Genomic DNA, 17867 nt, shown 5'->3' with positions numbered 1-17867 from the left:
TTATTTCTGAGGTGATTACTGGAATCAACACTTGCACGTGAGGAGTGTGGGAGGAAAAACTATTTGCCGTGGCTAGTGCTGTGTGTAGTGACAGCCCTCGTGATGGATGTTCTGGGCAAGTTTTGACGTAGCAGCCTGAGACTCAAGAGACAGGCAGGCCAGGACCCTAGACAGGGGTAACAACCTAATTCTGTGAGGAGCTGAACGCCACGTTCCTTCAGGAGCTAGCAGATGCAGGGGCAGCGCGCATTTCACAAGCACCAGGAGTGCCAGCAATCAGAAATGCAGTCTCCAGCTGGGCTTTGGTGCTGTAGCTCAGGCCTGGCACCATGCTCTCGCTGCCACGGCAGGGCTGGGCAGGAAGGCAATGCTCACACCAAACCTTCGGTGCCCTCTTTTAGGGTTTGGCTTCTGCATTGTTTCCCACTGAGAAGTACAGGCTGTGGATCTGTGGGATCCTGCAACTTATGGGGTAGTGGGGTTGTGGAAGAGGAATTGCAGCCCTGTTCCTGGCCTCATGTAAAGCCTCAGGATTTCCCCCTTATCCTCAGGTCTGTGTACCTAAGGCAGAAATCCAGAGAGAACATGGCATTGGAGAACTGTAGTTGGGAAGGATGGCTGTCGCTCATTGGTGGAGGTTTGCCATGGTTGAAACCCCGTTTGACTGATCTCCACAGTGTGGACCTACCCCATTTCTCAATTTTGTGAGGTACATGTCCTTCCAGGGAGGAGTGGCTCCTAGTCCCTGCATAGTTGTCATATTTTGAGTTGAGTAAAATCTGAGGTACGGGAATCTTGAGATAATTGTCATGGCAGTTCTGGAGAGAAAAAGAAGTTTATAGATGAACCATTCATTGAAAGGCTGTTGTAAGATGCCAGTGGTAGGTAAAGGCTGGCAAATGTGAAACCTTCAGCTGATAGATTTAAGAAGCAGGTTTGATTCAGTTGCGTAAGCACAGGCCTCTGGTCAAACAGTGATGCTCTAGGACCTCTTGTGGCATCCACTTACTAGCAGGGCATGCACAGGATGTCCAGTGACCTGTGGCAGATGTCCTGGTCCCAGGAGAAGCCTCACACATCCCAAGGGGTTCACACACTATGAAGGGTTAGTGCAGCTCCGCCAAGGCAGAATGTGTGTGCTCGTAATGCTGAGCAGCTGCAGAACACTTCACAGCATCCCATTTCACATCACAACTCTCACAAGGACGTGTAGGCACATGAAAGTCAACAGAAAGGCACTGCCTGGGATCCAGAATATGACATGATTGTACTCCTAATAATTTGCATTCCTTTCTGAAGAGCCCATTGCACAATTTGGCTTCAAGTGGCTGAGATCTCGTTTTGGGTGTAATGAGAATTCACAGTTCTTAGAATCTGTGTACATATGGTGGTAGTATCTCAAAGAATGCTGGACTGCATTATTTGCTTCCTCAATACATAGTTTGCTCCTCTTGCATATTTTTATCTGCCTTTGTTTCACCCATTTATTTTTTTATTTTTGATTTAAAAAGTTAGAATCTTTTGTGTATTCTAATCAGACCCCGATTTGGGTCTGCTATTTTAAATTTGAATTTTTTAAGTTTATATTTGCTAAAGCCTTTTTAAAATTTGAGATTTAAAATCTTAATAGCAAAACTTCTTAAAACTACTGACATAAATTAAATGGTTAATTCTACTGAGATTACCATCTCTGTGAGGCTGCATTGTAGGAGACTGTAGGTAAACCTGTGTCAGGATGCAGTCTTTGCCCAAAACCAGCTATGTTCTATAGCCATGGGTTTCAGCTAATCAGCACATGCAGCAAAATGTCCTTTTTGGAGGACTTCTTCCATTGCTCTATGTTGAGTGAGCGTTAGATCAAACATCGGTTTCTGAAGGGCCCTGTGATTGCAACAGTACTGTACATTTGGTAATACTTGGAAATGCTGCAGTCATTTCCCTTTCCTGTGAAGATGTAAGTTCCCAAACATCCTCATCTGGTCTGTAATTGGTGATAAACGTCTCTGTTCACAATTTGTTTAGATTGTTTGTCTACTGTACCAAGTTCTGTGTAATGGCTCATTGCTGTACTTAGAGTGAGACTGCCTAACATTCATTTCTTGAGAGTTGAAAGAAGGGATATCTAGAGTTAGTATGGAAGTACAAAAATAATGAGGAGAACTTGAGAGAAAATCCTCCCAACAACTTATTCTCTGAAATTATTGGAATGCACAGTGGAGAGACATTTTATGTTGTCATTTACTACCCATCTGTACCAAAAAAAATAGACTATGTTATTTCCAAATTTTTATTTTGGGTGACTCTAATTACAAGCAGATTTTTACTTTGTTTTATAGACCTGATCTACGATCTGCATTTTTAATTCTACACTTAATTATCTATACATAAAGAGTTGATGTAAAATTCATGGAAATAACAGTATAATGATAGAGTATAAATTTCACAGTTGTTATTAAGAAAGTAGGCCAACATAGCTCATATTTACAAAGGAAAAGAGATCTAATTGTCAGCTCTTTTGAAAACAAAACCCAAAAAAGCCCTAGACCATCTGTTCAGTATGGATTGTTTTTTTATGATTTTCTTAAGGGAGCCTCCATAGGTCAACAGTTTCCAAGGCTGATTACATTTAATTGCTGTAGTGGTTTTATTAATCTGCATTTTAATCTTGCAAAACTTAATATTTGAATAATCACCCCTTTGATTTTTTTTTTCATTCTTAAATATATGAGGGAAGAAGGAGAATTCTGGCAATTTAGCTATTTTCAAGTTTTTTATCTTTTTTAACAGCAGCTTTGAATGATTAATGTGAACAAATGCCTTTTAGATTTGTCTGCCAGTGGAAAAGTATACCTGAGCTCATTCAAGTGCTGTTAATGAAAATGACAAAAGCAGTGATTTGTTATTGCAGCTGCCACTAGTTACTGTTTTATAAATCATATGACCTGATGAAATACTATGTTATTGCCCTGCACCTGGTAACCCAGAAGAAAAGTCAAGCAAGAGAAAGATCTCTAGCAGTTAACAACAAATCTATTTTGGGGAAAAGACCCTCTTTTTTTACCAGCTGGGGAGTGTCGGATAAATATGGGGGAGAGGAAACCAAGCCTCAAACCCCAACATTTTATTTATTTCTAGAAGGAAATATAAAATTAATAAGCCCACCAAGAATAAGAGTTGCTAGACTCATGATCTGTAAGATACCCACTAAACATTTTGTGCCATAAAAACATGTTTGTGCGTCCCTCTGTGAATTCCCTCAGTATTCCCTCTGTGGGTAGGTTTTTTCTTCCTTCTTGATAATCTGCTTTCTGCAGGGAGGAAGGGTCTCTCTATCAGCCTAGGACCTGAGCAGCCGTTTGAGTGACCCCTTTGGAAAGCTGGGCGTGCTGAACCTGTTTGGGTACGCAGAGTTGTTATTCTTGGTCACCACAAGGCTCTTCCACTTTGACACAGATATCAAGGTCTTCTCAATTTCTAAGTCAAACATAAGTGGGAAGACTTTCCTTAATGTGATCCTTGGTTTATTTATTGTGTGTATTTTGTTGAGTTTTTTTTTTTACTTCTGCTCAGGCTGGTTTTTGTCACCTATTTACTTTCCTGCAGGAATTGCTTTTTTTAAGAGATCATGTAATTTTTTTTTCTTCGCTGTGGCATCTTGCAGGCATAATCAAATTGAAGTCCAATTCTCTGTATACCCATCAGGAATTAACAGCAGCAAAAGCTATGCTATCCCCAGCTGGATTTCCTGGGGAGTCTTTTCTTGCTGAGTGGGTTTCTGAGCTGTATAATCACATATTTGTATGATAATCCCTTTATATGGGGTCACTGCAAAAGGAAAGGATGATCTGTTATAGTAGCACTCCCTTTACTTACAACACCAAATTCTCTTAAAGCTTTCTGTTCTGGTGGAGGTTATGCTCAGACTTACTTTGTATTCTGCTGTGGACATATGCATGAATCCTAGCTTGAGAATTCAATAAAAAAATTATGGATGTTGAGGCCTTAGATAACTGATAAGTTAAACATGTTCATTTCCATCACATGTTGTCATTGCCATGTTGTCATTAGGGCCCACATATAATTACAATTTACCAATATAACTTCCTGCAAAGCCAGACATCATATTGTACATTTGATATTTATTGATTAGCATACTTACCTGTCATCAGTAAATCACTGTGTCTCTCTGCAGGAGTAGCCTGTGCTGTACACCACAATAATAGTGCTGCTTAGAGTCCAAGTTTAATGAGGTTTGAAATTATCAGATTAGTTATTGATGTAAACCAGTGTGGCATTTGCATTCTCTGAACAGAGAGACATAATTCTCTCTCAGGGTTTTTTCCTAAAGTACAGAGAGAAGAACATAAAAACAATTCTTATCTCTATTCTCTACTCCTGTTATTTTACACATGTCTGTGTTGCAGGAGGATGTTCAAGGGTCAGGCTTGCTTGTATCTAATTCTTAGGGAGTCTGAAGGGAAAATAATGTGTTTGTGTGTCCATACCCAGAAAAAACAAGCCAAAATACCAATGCATTTTATCTCTGAAGAAAAACCCAGAAGACACTGGTATTATTTTAGTATACTGTAGATCACGTGCCTTCATAGCTCATGTTTTACATGATAATCAGCATAAACTTGACCCTACACCAATGAATACACATGAATGCTATACTCCATAGTTTAGACAAACAGCTGTATTTTGTATTTATCCTTTTACTTTGAAAAACTGTAAGACTAAAACAACAGCAAATGCAGCAATGCAGATGTTTTTTCTCCTTTAATGCATAGTCAAATAAACATTTATTTCCCAACAGCAAAATGCTTTTAAAAAAATATTTTCAGTTTTCCCTAAACTCCAGTTTTTAGGATTTTATTGTGGGGCGAGGAAAACAAAACAAGGAGACTTCCTTGGGTAGGGGGAAGATAGTGCCTTGTGAATTCTAACATCAACAGAACAATTTAATAATAGAATTCCTCTGCTGCCTGATTTCTGCTGTCTTCTTTAAACCTTAAACATGTGGATGCCAGAAGAAACCTTTTACATTTTCAACCAGTCTGTTCAATTTCCCATTGAATTGTTGCCATTAGTTTGAAGACTGTGTTTGAGCTTTTGGTAGAACTGTGATTCAAGCAATCAGGGGTAGGAATCTCTTTCCATGTGCCTGTAGAGTATTCTCTGCTCTCCATCAAAGCAGGACTGTGTTGGCTCTTGAACATTCCTCATAATTGGTTTCCTAGCAGGACTGTCCATGTTTGTCTGGAACAAAAGCAAGAAGGCCAATTCAGTCCTGACTACTGTGGTTAATGGAGGTTGAGAGCAGGGGTGGAGTCTATGCAGAATATGGCTCCAAATGTGAGGGAGTTTAGCAGGATGAGTTTGGTTTGCTCACTACTTCTAGGAAGAATAAGAGAACAGGGACAATCCAGACAGGAATTGTCCTGTCAACATGGTTTGGATGGAGCGGCTGCGGTTGAAGGAGCAGCTGAAAATTGCTGGTATCCAAACCTGCTTTCTTCTGCTAAGAATTGTTCTTACAGCTACAGTTAGGTTCCAGAAAAAAACTGATGAGTCCAAGTGCCTGGAGGTGCAGAGTACCGATGGGAAAAAAAAAAAAAAAAAAAAGACTAAAAGCCTTTTATGGCCTGAGATAAAATTGCGCTTATAGTTATGGCCTGAGATAAAATTATGCTTATATATTGCTGAAGATTGCAATGCAAGATGTTTTCCATTCCCATCTGTATGGCAGATTACCTTTGTCAAGTGGGCAGTTTGCCTTATCTCTCTCTTTGAGTGACCACAGTCACACCTCCCTGGGAGGGGACATTGCTGATAACAGCTACTGAATGTCCCTGCATGGCTGATAAGAACTATAACATCCCATTGGGAGATGTGAGCCCAGAGGGAGGAGCCAAGCATTGCTACCTGGATACAATCTGAGGTTTCAAGCATTGCTACCCAGATATAATCCAGAGGTTCTGAGACACCAGCACGGCTTTCTCCATGGGATTCCCCAGAGGAACAGCAGCTGTCTCTTCTTCCACTGGATCTTCAGAGGAAGAATCCATCCTTCCCTACAGGATCCCTGCTCCAGCAGAACCACCCCTGACACTGCAGGAGGGCTGCAGCCACATTTCCAATGGGACTGCCACCAACACCCTGACCCACAGGGTGTCAGGTTGGGTTCTGACTCTGTCAGTGTTGTTCTAGTGTACTGCACTGTTTATTTTATCCTTTTATTTTTTTTCCTTTTCCCTATTAAAGAACTGTTATTTCCTGCTCCCATATTTTTGCCTGAGAGCCCCTTAATTTAAAATTTATAGCAATTCGGAGGGATGGGGAGGGTTTACATTCTCCATTTCAGGGGAGGCTCCTGCCTTCCTTAGCAGGCACCTGTCTTTCCAAACCAAGACATATATCAACCTTGTTTGGGAAAAGTTTTCATTCCTAGAGTTTTCCTGCTGCAATTCATGGTTTGTAGCAAATAAATTGAAGCTCTGAGGGTGTGTAACAGCAGAAAGGTCTAGTGGTCAGCATAAACACCAGATAAAAGGAACCCTTTGGAAGTCCATCAGCTTATGATGAGTTCTATTGGTTGTGTTCAGCTTGACCTTGTCTGTTAGCATGGAGAGGAGACCTCTAAAGATTTGGTTGGTGCTGATGTCTTTCATGGGTTGAGATCTTCCTCTTCCAGAGGTGTCATTTGAGTGGCCCCTTTTTAAATGCTGCCATAATTTGAATATAAACTGTGTTTCATATCCTCATGAGCATGTAGTTTTTAGAGTGGTACATAGTTTTTGTGTTAATAGCGAATATCAAGAAAATGGGAAATTGTGCTGTCCTGAAGCTCTAGAAACCAGACAGCCAATAGAAAGATTCAAATACACACTATTTTAGAAAAAATTGCACAGCTTATTTATAACTGTCCTGATTTAAGCCTTTATATTTGATTAATGAATTTGGGGCTGGCAGTATTGACATTTCTCTTTTGTAAGTGCAACTGTGTTGCTGAGTTCCCTATAGCTACACATACTAAAAAAATACTGAGAAAAAAGGACAAGAATGCATTGTTTTGCCACTTAGCACTTAAAGCCGACAGAGGGAACTTTAAAATTTGCTCAAGATTTGGATTAGAGGGAGTGGTTTAGTCATTTAAAGCAGCAACTGCTCTCAGCCAACATTTGGAAATCCAACTGATTTGGGTTTGGCTTCTCCTCCAGTGCCAGCAGGGAGGCTACATTTTGAGACTCTATAATAATTTTATTGTTACACATAAACCAGAAAACAATGTAGCATGATTTTTTAGTTATGTCAGCCTGCCAGAGGCAGTGGCAGTAAAAGCCAATGTTGGCTTAGTTTTGCAAGGAGAGTAATAAGCAGGAATGTTTAAAGGTCATAGAGCATGTTTGACTGAGCAGGAATGACTTTTTTCTATAGCCGTTTGTCAGGGGAAAATACCCAGATACTTTACATACAAATTTGCTGTTTTCTGAAAAAAAAAAAAAAAAAGAAAAAAAAAAAAGTAATGTGTCTTGGAATCTTTCTCTTCACCCATTTTGCAAAAGGGGACAGCACTGGGCAGAGTTTTTTACTTTTCTCAGTTATATTTACTCTTGCAAAGACCAGACTGAGATATAGATATATAGATAGATATAGATATATGTAGCAATGGGATAATCCAAAATATACTGAAGTGATATCAATGGCCTCTGGATCTGGTGTTAAAAAGAAAAGAGATCCATTAATTTGGTTCTTAACTGAGTCGTGCATTTTGCTTGTGTTCTTGGTGGATGTAGTTGAAATATTTGCCTGCAGGTGAGGTGTAGATTCAAATATTAAAATTCTGTGTGGAAAAGAGTTTGAGGGGAGGGTGGACACAAGTTTTCCCTCCCTTTTGTTCCCTTATGTTTTCCTCTCTTTGTAATACAGTTCATAGAAAGAACTCTTGTTGGTCTGCTGTGTGACACTTCAGGCATTTCTATGAGATAAAGAGCTCGTGATCTTGTAGTAACCTCTTTGGGAGACTGGGGTTGGATGTAACTCATAAAGAGCTTCCTGGCCATGGAAATCCTTTTCCTCTGTGATTTTATCTTCTTATAAGCTTCACAGACAAGCCAGAATTCTGTGTTTTCATCACTGTGTTCTGTCTTCAAGTAGGTCTTATAGATTATGGGCACATCTGTAAATATTTCAGAAGCCAAATTTATACTGCCTGCCTACATGCATTACCTTTAGAGTGCTTTGGAGGTAATAGGGACACTTAAAAAGTAGTGCCTTGGCCCTACACTTCAATCTTGCATTTTTCTGCACATGCAGGGGTCCCTAGTAAATCTAATCCCACAGTAAATCTAAGGTAGGCAAACGCTTTGCCTACATTTCCTGAAGAACTGCAAATCCACTTGGTTTAGAGTACCTGGCTTTTTATGTGAGTCCACCTTTCCATTTTTGGTGTCATAAAGCTTTTAAATTAATTAAAATTCAATGAGTAGTGTTTTCAGGTGCAGTGAAGGAGGCATTTTAAGAAGGACAGCATTCTGATTACTGCTGGAATCTCAAGGTGTTTTACTTAAAGCAAACTTTGTTGCTGGTGCAGCATTCTGGCCTTTCAAATTTCTGAAGATATTGAGCACAGCCTGTCATCTGGTGGAGGAGGTGATCACATGTGTGCCTGCTGCTCCTGCTGTCATTTTGTCTCTTTGAACAGTTTTCTGTTGAGGAGTTTCTCCCTGTGCTGTAACATGCGAGGTTGTTTAAGATTTTAACAGCAAAATCGTTTCAGTTAAAATTGCTGGTAATCTTCTAGCTCTGTAATTTTTCTACAGTAAAATACAATAATGCCAGTCCTCAGGAGTAATTTTTAGAGGCTTTTGCTGTGACTTTTTCATCACTATTTTAAAAAATGTAATTCAGCAGCGATGTTCTGGAATGCTGCCCATACAAGAAATCTGGGAGAGCTCCGAGCTCCATATGAAGCAGAGGGGCATGGAGTGGGAAAGTTCAGAATTCCTGCTGGATCTACAGTTCTTTCCATCTCTGAATATTTGACCTGCCTTCCATGGCATTTCCCTGAATAGATATGCCATTATCTGGTCTCTTTGGTGTATGCAGAGTTTCCCAAGTGAACTTTGTCACTTTTCTGCTAATATAAGGTGCTATTCAGTACTCTAAGTGGGGATGTGGCAGACAAACCATGCTCTCATTATGTGTCTGTACAGAGATTACACGATTGCAGAAATGGCAAGTTTGGGAAAGCATTTGCAGCATGCTATGTTTATTTCCAGTCTGATGCGTGCTAGGCATGTCACAAAGTTGTTTTTCTTTAGTTGTGTATAAGGCAGCATATATTATGCAGCATGAGTTACTGATTTTGCTTTGTGGGAACTTTTCTCAGCCATCCATCTGGGACACAAACATGCAATTACTTACATTTGCTTGTTACCAGGTTTTCAAAAGACTGGGACCACTGTAGCACTTCCTCCAAAGACACCCTTTAGAAAAAAGGAGGTGATTATTGCAGGGTTAGCCGTGGCTCAAAGTATAAAAAAAACTAATAACCTTGTTGAAAATCTGTTCCCTAATTTAAATATGAGGTTTATGAATCTTACACTTTAAAAGGCTTTCTTGCATCTTCTAGTTCTTGTGCTTACTATGTCGAGACAAATATTTTTCTTGCTGTAACAAATGCAGTTCCATTTCAAGGTGCTCCATGTAATTCCTCTAGAGATGGCATTCACTTATTTAAACTGTGCTTAGGAGAAACACAAGAAAAGTACTGCCTTTCTAGACAGCAACTTCTTTGGAGACAGAAATCATCATAGAATTCAGGAAATATTGATGTTTGTATTTAGTAGCCAAGTCTTTGGGGGCACAAGATCTTATTGTAGTATTTCAAGGCCTTTAACATCACAGTTGACTTACCATCTGAGAGCTTAATATAAGGTCCAAGAATAAGGTAAATAATGAAAGGTTAATGCAATCTTAGCTGGAAGAGACTTCCATCTCTCACCAGTTGTTTACAATGCAGTGTGACACATCATTACTAATCTGCACAGCCCTTGGAAGTGGCCAGAGTCAGATTTTACTTTCATGTTTGCTATTCTTAAACAGTAAATTCATAAGCTTGTGGGAGTCTCATGCCTGATTCTGGGAAAGAGCATGGATGTAGTGAGGTGAGAGACTAAACAATTTAAGGAAAAACAAATGTTTGAAGGCCGTATCTCCATTTGAGCGCATGTAGTTCCATTTACACCAACATATTTTCAAGCATTGAAGTTTTAGGACACCAATGCTGGTAACTTGGAAGAGATGCTTATACATATGTTAGGAAAAGAAAGGACAGGGGATGTATTCCAGTGGGTGCTTTCCATGATGCCTCAGCCAAATTTGGAGTATGGTCCCCTCTCATTGAGTATTTGCTTTTCATAGCAGCTATAATTTTGTCAACAACTGTTTAGTATCACAGGGCTTTTTAAAATTTTAATCAAAATTGGCTTTGATATGAGTGCTGCATGATGCTTTATAGATTTCTGCTGCAGAACAGCCATTACCTGCTCTGTAGCTTTTTTAATTGGTAATGATTTATAATTTATTTATAACTTGATCCAATTCCCTCTTTCTCTGAAAAAGTACATGACTAGGTGATTATTTTCTCAGGCTTGTGGTCAGTTTGACATAGTCAAAGAAATATAGAGTAAGAGAAATGCTACCACTATTGAACTGTGGTGTCAGTAACTCTCTAGTAACTCTTGCCGCTAAAAGATTTTTTTTCGTTCTTGTTCTTTTCTAGCCTTCTCTCTGTAAAAACTCATAAAGCATGTGGTTATGGGGAGTGAGAATCTCTAGATCTTTGAATGATTTTTTTTTTTCTCCTTACAAACTACTTCTGAGTCATATTTGCTTTTCCTGATGCAGATAATTTTTCACCTGTCAGCAACAACACTTGTATGCAATGAGTGACAATCTTGTCTGTCTCACTGAACATCATCAGGGGAGCCATCTTATTTCCATTTCCGATTATTTGTCTTTAGCATTAATCTGTGAAGCAGAAAAAACCCTGCCTGATGGAGCAGCTGACACAGAGGAAAACCTTTTTACCTTTTTACTTTCCTTTAACAATCAGGAAAATATGAAGGACAGCAAGGAAATAGGTTATGATGATCTGTGTTCTGATAGTAAATGTCTTGCTGCACTGATTTGCAATATGATTGGATTTACTGAAGCACATCTATTACAATGAAAAAAAAAACCTCTCCAAAAATAACTAAGGCTTTCTAGCTGGGACTCAAAAACTGAAATTGTAGTGTCCTGTGGGAGATGTTTCTCACTTATCCTACACCCTCCACTGTGAGTGGCTCCCCTCACCACCATGGTGCAGAAATCTCGTCCAGTAGTTGGAAACACTGTCTGGATTTCTACTCCTGACTTCACCAGAATGGCAGTTTCAGGGGTCGTCCTGTGCTCCTTAGTGTTGCCGTGGGGGATGTGTGTCAATAAATCACTTCTGCGTCTGATCCCATTCCAGCAGAAGGCATTTTGGATGGCAGCACTCCCCCACCCCAATGGGACACGTGCCCCAGGTTCCTGGCAGTGCTTGGCCCCCACAGAGCCTGGTGGCACCCGAGGACTTGCAGGAGCCGCTTGGCCGCGTCTCCTATGCTCTGCATGAATATTCAGCCTTTGCCAACAGCCCGAATTCTTTTAAAAGATGGACCAAATACTTGGCTTTCTAATTCCTCCCAGGTCCAAATCTGGACTTAATCCGGAGGTGAGTTTGGGCTGCGCCTGTGTAACACTAAGGGGGTTCCCGGTGGGACATGTCAGTGTATGTCTGTGTGCTGCTGAGGAAGGGGCTGCCAGAAGCTGCTTGGCCGGGGCAGCTGTGAAGGGCTTGCCCTCTTTTGCACGATCCTAAGCTTGCAATGAAAATCTCCACTGTGAATTTTGAGGCGTTTGTTTCTCCTACTCAGCTGCGTGGACTGCAGAACATAAGATTCTTATCCTTACTTACTTAGAGCTGATCCCATTTTCTTCTGGTTTGAATATCTTGCAAAGCCAGCAAGTATTTGCACTCATTCTCCTAAACATGGAAAATTTGTGAGTTTTGAATCTGCTCTGCTGAGCTGCGGCTTTCTTAAATAAAAACTTATAATTTTTACATATAGCAGTGCAATCAGTTCTAGCAGTATTCTTATTTTGTACATCTGATCTTTATCTATGAGTCATTTCTGAAGCGTTTGACAAAAATATATTTTGTAAGATGATAACTTAAAAAAAAAGGGCAAATTACCAGGCCGTCCAGTGGATGTCTTTTGGGGAAAAATAGAAATGTTAATAATTTTCCCTCTTTGCTTCTCCAGTTATGAAAGGGGATTGAAGGTTGAGCCTGACCCAAAGCAGAATGAAACTAGAGGTCTTCTTTTTTTTTCCTGAAAGCTCAGGGTGACCAGGATCAAAGATCAGAGCTCAATGTAAACTGGACAATGCTGAATAAATTGTTAAGTGTCTGAGATTAACATTGATATTTGTCCAACATGTATTTCAAAGTCAATAAAAGTAATATAAAACTTGCCTTTATATAGATATGATATCCATAAGAGAGAGTGTAGTTTATTAGGATGAGGCAGTTGTACATGTTTGTCTAAAAAAGACAAAATAAAAAAAATCTGTTGTGACATGGGGTATATTTAGTGCTTCTCCTTTGGCTTTTAAGCAATGCCAAATGCTGAATTTACATTGAACTGTAAGTTTGTATAGGCCTGCCTGAAATCAAAATAGCCTTATTTATTTAAACTTGGAGTTTTTTTCAGATTTGGGGTTGACTGGCACATATTATAACTATGACCAATTTTTTCCTTCCAAATGAAGCACACAGCAAAACATAGGACAAGGTTCCATCTCCCAGCTTTCTGAAGCTGTGAAATATTTCCTTTGCCTTTAGTATTGTTTTCCTTGTTTCCCTGAGGTCTATATTCAGTTTTATATCAAATGAGGGTCTTGCCTAGTACATTTCCTGCAGGGTATTGAAATGTCATAACTTTGCCCAACTGCTGCATTGCAACTCCTGCTCACATTCTCTGCAGCCCTGTAGCTGCTGCCTGCTTCAGAATTATCTCAGCTATGTTCTCTGCTAGGTCTCTGTGACTTTTAAATTGTTCCACTAGAATTTACACATCTCACCCTCTGCCTAGAAGTAACTGTCTAAAACTACACAATATTCCATATTTAAGATGAAATTATGCATTGAATTCTGGTATATGGTTATTATTTATCACCTTATTTTAGGCTATATTGTCCAATGCCCTCTGTTTTGGGAGTTTCCACATTGCAATCATTCATCTTCTATCCACTGAGATGTAAATGAAATGCAGCCTTTGTGGTTTTTTTGAAATCTGGAGAAATTAATACAGGCTTCTTACTGTACAGAGATTCTCAAGAAATATTAGATGAAGCAATATTAAGTAATCTAGTTCAGCTACTTCCGTCTGAATTTGAAGGGACAATTATTAATTTTTTCACCAAGTGATGGCTGCACAAAGTGACTTTTGTGTAAGGAAATGCTATTGTTCTGAGGAGCCATTTTAATTTGAGTTAGAAGCTTTAAACTTGTTGAGAACACACATTTTCCAAGCATACACATCCAGGGCTTTGTGGTTCTCTCTTCTTTTTTAGTCAGACTCATTCCCTAATAGACCAATGAAGAGAGCACGCTGATTTTATCTTTTCCAGTGCTGATTTGGACCATCTTTCCACTGAGCCATAGTCTATGTTTCATTAGTCTGACACTGTGTTTTTGCTGACAATGATCTTAACCCTAGAACAAGACGGGAGCAGTATAAAAGCTACATGACACCCCGGAGCAGGGTGCTAGTTTTGGGTCATTGAACTCCCACAGGTGCAGCCTGTTACCTGTCACAGTGCCCTGCCATCTGTTGTAAATGGTAAATTGCATCTCAACTACTCCTTACAGCTTTGCAGTGTTCACATAACTTGACTCAGATGGTGGAACTCTTCTCACCCAATGTTTATGAAACATGGTGTCCTTTCTCTTTGCTTGTTCTAAGTTACTATTGCAACAAGGCCACAAGCTCTTTAATGCGTAGGAGCTGTGTGTTGCCTGCAGGTAATCAAACAAAAAGCCACGTGGCTACAACTCTTTTGCAGAAGGAGTTGCCTGACTGATGATAAATTAATCTAAGTGCTGGAGTTATTCATGTCTGTAAAAGATATAAGCAGTGCTGATCTGGAAATGACTGTTTAACTGTTTTTATATTTTATATTTGAGAAATATCAGGAAAACTGATTCGGTATGTTAAAAGAAAAATATATTTACCTTTCAAATTACAATGCACATTTTGATTTCTGAGCACCCTTGTTCTGTGCCAATGAGTCTGTAAACTACTAAATGCCACAGCTTTTAGCGCACAGCATAACTTTCATCAGAGAGATGCATAACTTTCATCAGAGAGATGCTGCTATATAAAAGTTCTAACTGATTGCCCATGTAGAGTTCACACAGAATTCACAGCATGACCAGGTTGGACGAGATCTTCAAGATCATCAAGCCCAACCCAGCCCCCAACACCTCAACTAAACCCTGGCACCCAGTGCCACATCCAGACTCTGTTAAACACCTCCAGGGATGGTGACTCCACCATCTCCCTGGGCAGGCCATTCCAGAACTTTTAACTCCTTCCATGGAAAGCTTTTTCCTAATATCCAACCTATATTTCCATTGATGCAGCTTTAGACTGTGTCCTCTGGCTCTGTCAGTGCTGCCTGGAGAAAGAGCCCAACCCCACCTGTCTACAACCTCCTTTCAGGAAGCTGTACAGAGTGGTAAGGCCGCCTCTGAGTCTCCCTTTTCTCCAGGCTAAACAGCCCCTGCTCTCTCAGTGGTTCCTTGCAGGGCTTGTGTTCCAAGCTCATCCCCAGCCCCGCTGCCCTTCTCTGGACGCGCTCCAGCGTCTCCACGTCCTTCCCAAACTGAGGGGCCAGAGCTGGACACAGCACTCCAGGTGCAGCCTCACCAGTTATTCAGATTATTTTGCACTAACTATTACACAGAATATTCACCTATATAGGGCTAAATCTGGGTATACATCAGAAACATTTCTAACATGAATGCCTTTGCCATGCTGAGAACTTTACATGCCGAGAGAAAAAACAGGTGTTCCCCCACCTATGCTACATTTTCCTGATAATATTTCAAAGTGCAAAATCTCATACCTACAGAAATTTCTTTTGGGTCATTTCTTTTGATTGAAAAGCTTAATTTAGTAGTTGCATTTGCCGGGGTAGCTCTCCAAATTCCTTGACCTGCTTTTTTGTTTTGTTATTTTCTTAGGGTGGATGGTTTTAGCACCCACTCTCCATGTCTGTGCTGCTCATAATAGTGCCTGACTCCTCTTTTATACATATGACAGGCAAACATTGGCTCTGGTTTCCGTCAGAAAAAGCTCCTTTGGGCTCCTATGCTCCACTGATAGAAGAGCCTGTTTACACCGAAATTATCTTGACATCTCTACTGATGTCAAGCTCTAATGACATGAAGCTGAAATCTTTACTTCATTGAAATCTTGCATGTATTGTCCAAGTTCTGTGACCAATGTTTTCCATTTTTTTATCAAAGTTCTTTTTATGAAATCTGCAGTGCATGTTGAAATGAGACAAAGAGCATGAATACCCGTGCACTGAAACCAGCTTTCTTCTTAGAGGCAGCATTATGACAGCACTTTGGAGTGCTCTGGGAGAACCTTTTTCTGCTCACACCCATCAGTGTCAGACTTTTGTGTGCTCCTACCTGGCCAACCTGCTGCTGCACAGCATCTAAGGAATGTTGAAACTTTTTAAACTTACGTGAGGTCCTCTGTAATTTTTCTTATAGCTGTTGCCCAGGTTATGGCTTCATTTCCAGTTGGGACACGTCTATGTTTTGCTCTCTCTTCTCTAGCCAAGTGCTTGAAAGGAGCTGTGCAGTGCAATAGCACTGAAGTTGCTGTTTGTCAGTGGGAGGCTGATGCTGTCTGACAAGATTTACAGTGATGCTGGGGCTTTGAGAGTAAGCACTGGCTCAGCTGCTTGCTGCAAATTAGTCACAGCAGGGGATCTTTCTGGAGGGCCTTCTGTCCTTCCTGGGGTGGTTGTGACTTGGGATCTCTGGGAATTTGCCATTGCCTACAAGGCACGGAGTGACGCTGTTGGGAGGGGAAGGTTGGTCATGTCCCTGCTGCCTCTGACAGCCCAGCTCTGTGCTGTGATATCTTTCAATCTTATCTCTCTGCTCCAGACCCATCTTTTTTTCCTCTTACAGAGCCTCCAAGGCAGAGCATGAACGGTGTAGGACTGGAACGTAAACTGAGGAACTCAACTGAGGCTGGGCCTCCAACAATGCAGTACACTCATTTATTTTATTGCAGCTCACCCTACTGGTACACAGGCTTTGTGTATGAGATGTGCATCCCCTTTCCCACAGCACTGGTTCTGCTGGGGAGGAAATGTGCGTGGTGTGCTCTCCTCCAGCAGAACCTGGTGGCAGAGCAGGGCAGCATCACCTTGAGAGACCTTGGCCTGTCCTTAGGGAAGGGCAAATATCACTGTGATCTATTTTCTATTGATTGCCATTTCATTAAATCCCAGTCTGTATTCATTGCAACTTTACACAGGATTTTGGAGTCATTTGTTCCATTTCCCTAATGGGAATGGGCAGGAGCAAATTAACTTCTAATGCTTCATATACAGGCAATTATATACTGAAGTATCTGAGGGCCAGAACTTGACATGTTAAAATATGTCTATAAAGAATCTCATTTGTAGAACTCCTTAAATTTAAAATAAAAAAACCCACCTTATTAATAACTATGACTCTGGAAAAGTTACAGAATGAAAATCCCAATTATGTTAATGGTCCCTCATGATTTGTACCAGTATTTAACTATTTGATATACATAGATTTGAAAAAACCTTACATGGGTTTATGCCCGTTCTTTTGCAAAAGCCTAATTATATCTTATTTTTTACTCTAAACTTTATTTGCATTAAAGGAAAGCTCATTTAAAATCTCATTTTAAAATGAACAATAATGAACTATTTAGGTTTTTTTCCTATCTGCTGATGTTCAGGGGGACCGCATATAAGATTATATCTTTGTGAAGTTAAACTGTGCAGTGACTGAGAGTCAGTAACCAATGACTTTGTGTTCAAACATTTTCTTTTCTGTATTACAGGCATAAAAAAGTGCTGTAATACTGCTTAAATTGAAATAAACTCATCCTGGGGTTTTCTCCCTAAGTTTATTTTTTACTATTAAACTGAAGAAAATACTTCTGCAAACCTCTGGTGCCTTGAACAGAGGAGGCTGTTTAGGTGCAGGATTTGTTGCAAATTTCATGCTTTGTTGTATCCTGGACCATGCTCTGAAGAAAAGTTTGAAACTTAATGGGTTGCAAAAAACGATTTAGCCATGCGTTTCTCTGTGTCAGCTCTTTCCACTATGATCACTTATAGCTTGATACCCAGAAAATTACCCATCTATTTCCCTTTCCAGAATATTTGCAGCCCATAAGAGTGGATAGTTTAGTTTTCAACCAGGCGTGCTGCTGCGCTGTAAAATTACACGATTTAACCCAAATCCCACCCTTCCTTGTGTTGCATGCAAATTCCACTAGATGTCATCTGGTGCCACACTGAAGGAGGAGGTTTGAACCACCGCGTCCATCAGCTCGGCCTTGGGGAGGGGGCATGTGGGCGAAGGCTCTGGGCGGGGACACTGCAGTGACACCTTTACAAATGGTCCCTTCTGGCATGAAAGACTCCTGGTGGGACGCTGAGACCTGCAGGTAACTTCTGATGGGGCCTTTTCCCTTTGGATT

At 40.4% G+C, this 17867-nt stretch overlaps 1 protein-coding gene across 1 annotated transcript; it reads right to left on the bottom strand.

Annotated features, from left to right (window-relative positions):
- Positions 1 to 5098: 5098 nt before the first annotated feature.
- Positions 5099 to 12072, bottom strand: RGS13 (regulator of G protein signaling 13). Its single transcript, XM_063165149.1, has 4 exons — positions 12008 to 12072; positions 9427 to 9488; positions 8013 to 8179; positions 5099 to 5259 (listed from the first exon to the last, which is right to left on the bottom strand). The coding sequence occupies exons 1-4, from the start codon at positions 12070 to 12072 to the stop codon at positions 5137 to 5139; spliced, it is 417 nt and encodes a 138-aa protein (XP_063021219.1). The 3' UTR covers positions 5099 to 5136.
- Between the last annotated feature and the right edge of the window lie 5795 nt (positions 12073 to 17867).

This window comes from Melospiza melodia, chromosome 11, assembly GCF_035770615.1.
Source record: "Melospiza melodia melodia isolate bMelMel2 chromosome 11, bMelMel2.pri, whole genome shotgun sequence".
In the NCBI taxonomy this organism is placed as follows: Eukaryota; Metazoa; Chordata; class Aves; order Passeriformes; family Passerellidae; genus Melospiza; species Melospiza melodia.
This window is presented reverse-complemented; position numbering and strand designations above follow the sequence as displayed.

What these genes read in the sequence shown, in the direction of transcription:
- RGS13 (XM_063165149.1), bottom strand. Translation starts at nt 12,072, where the DNA reads ATGAGTGCAAATACTTGCTGGCTTTGCAAGATATTCAAACCAGAAGAA. An exon ending in GAAAATGGGATCAGCTCTAA is followed by an intron (nt 9,489 to 12,007) that starts GTAAGTAAGGAT and finishes TTTTTTCTAAAG; the next exon opens with GGTGTCTTTGGAGGAAGTGC. An exon ending in AACCCCAGTCTCCCAAAGAG is followed by an intron (nt 5,260 to 8,012) that starts GTTACTACAAGA and finishes CTTTTGTTCCAG; the next exon opens with ACAAACATGGACAGTCCTGC.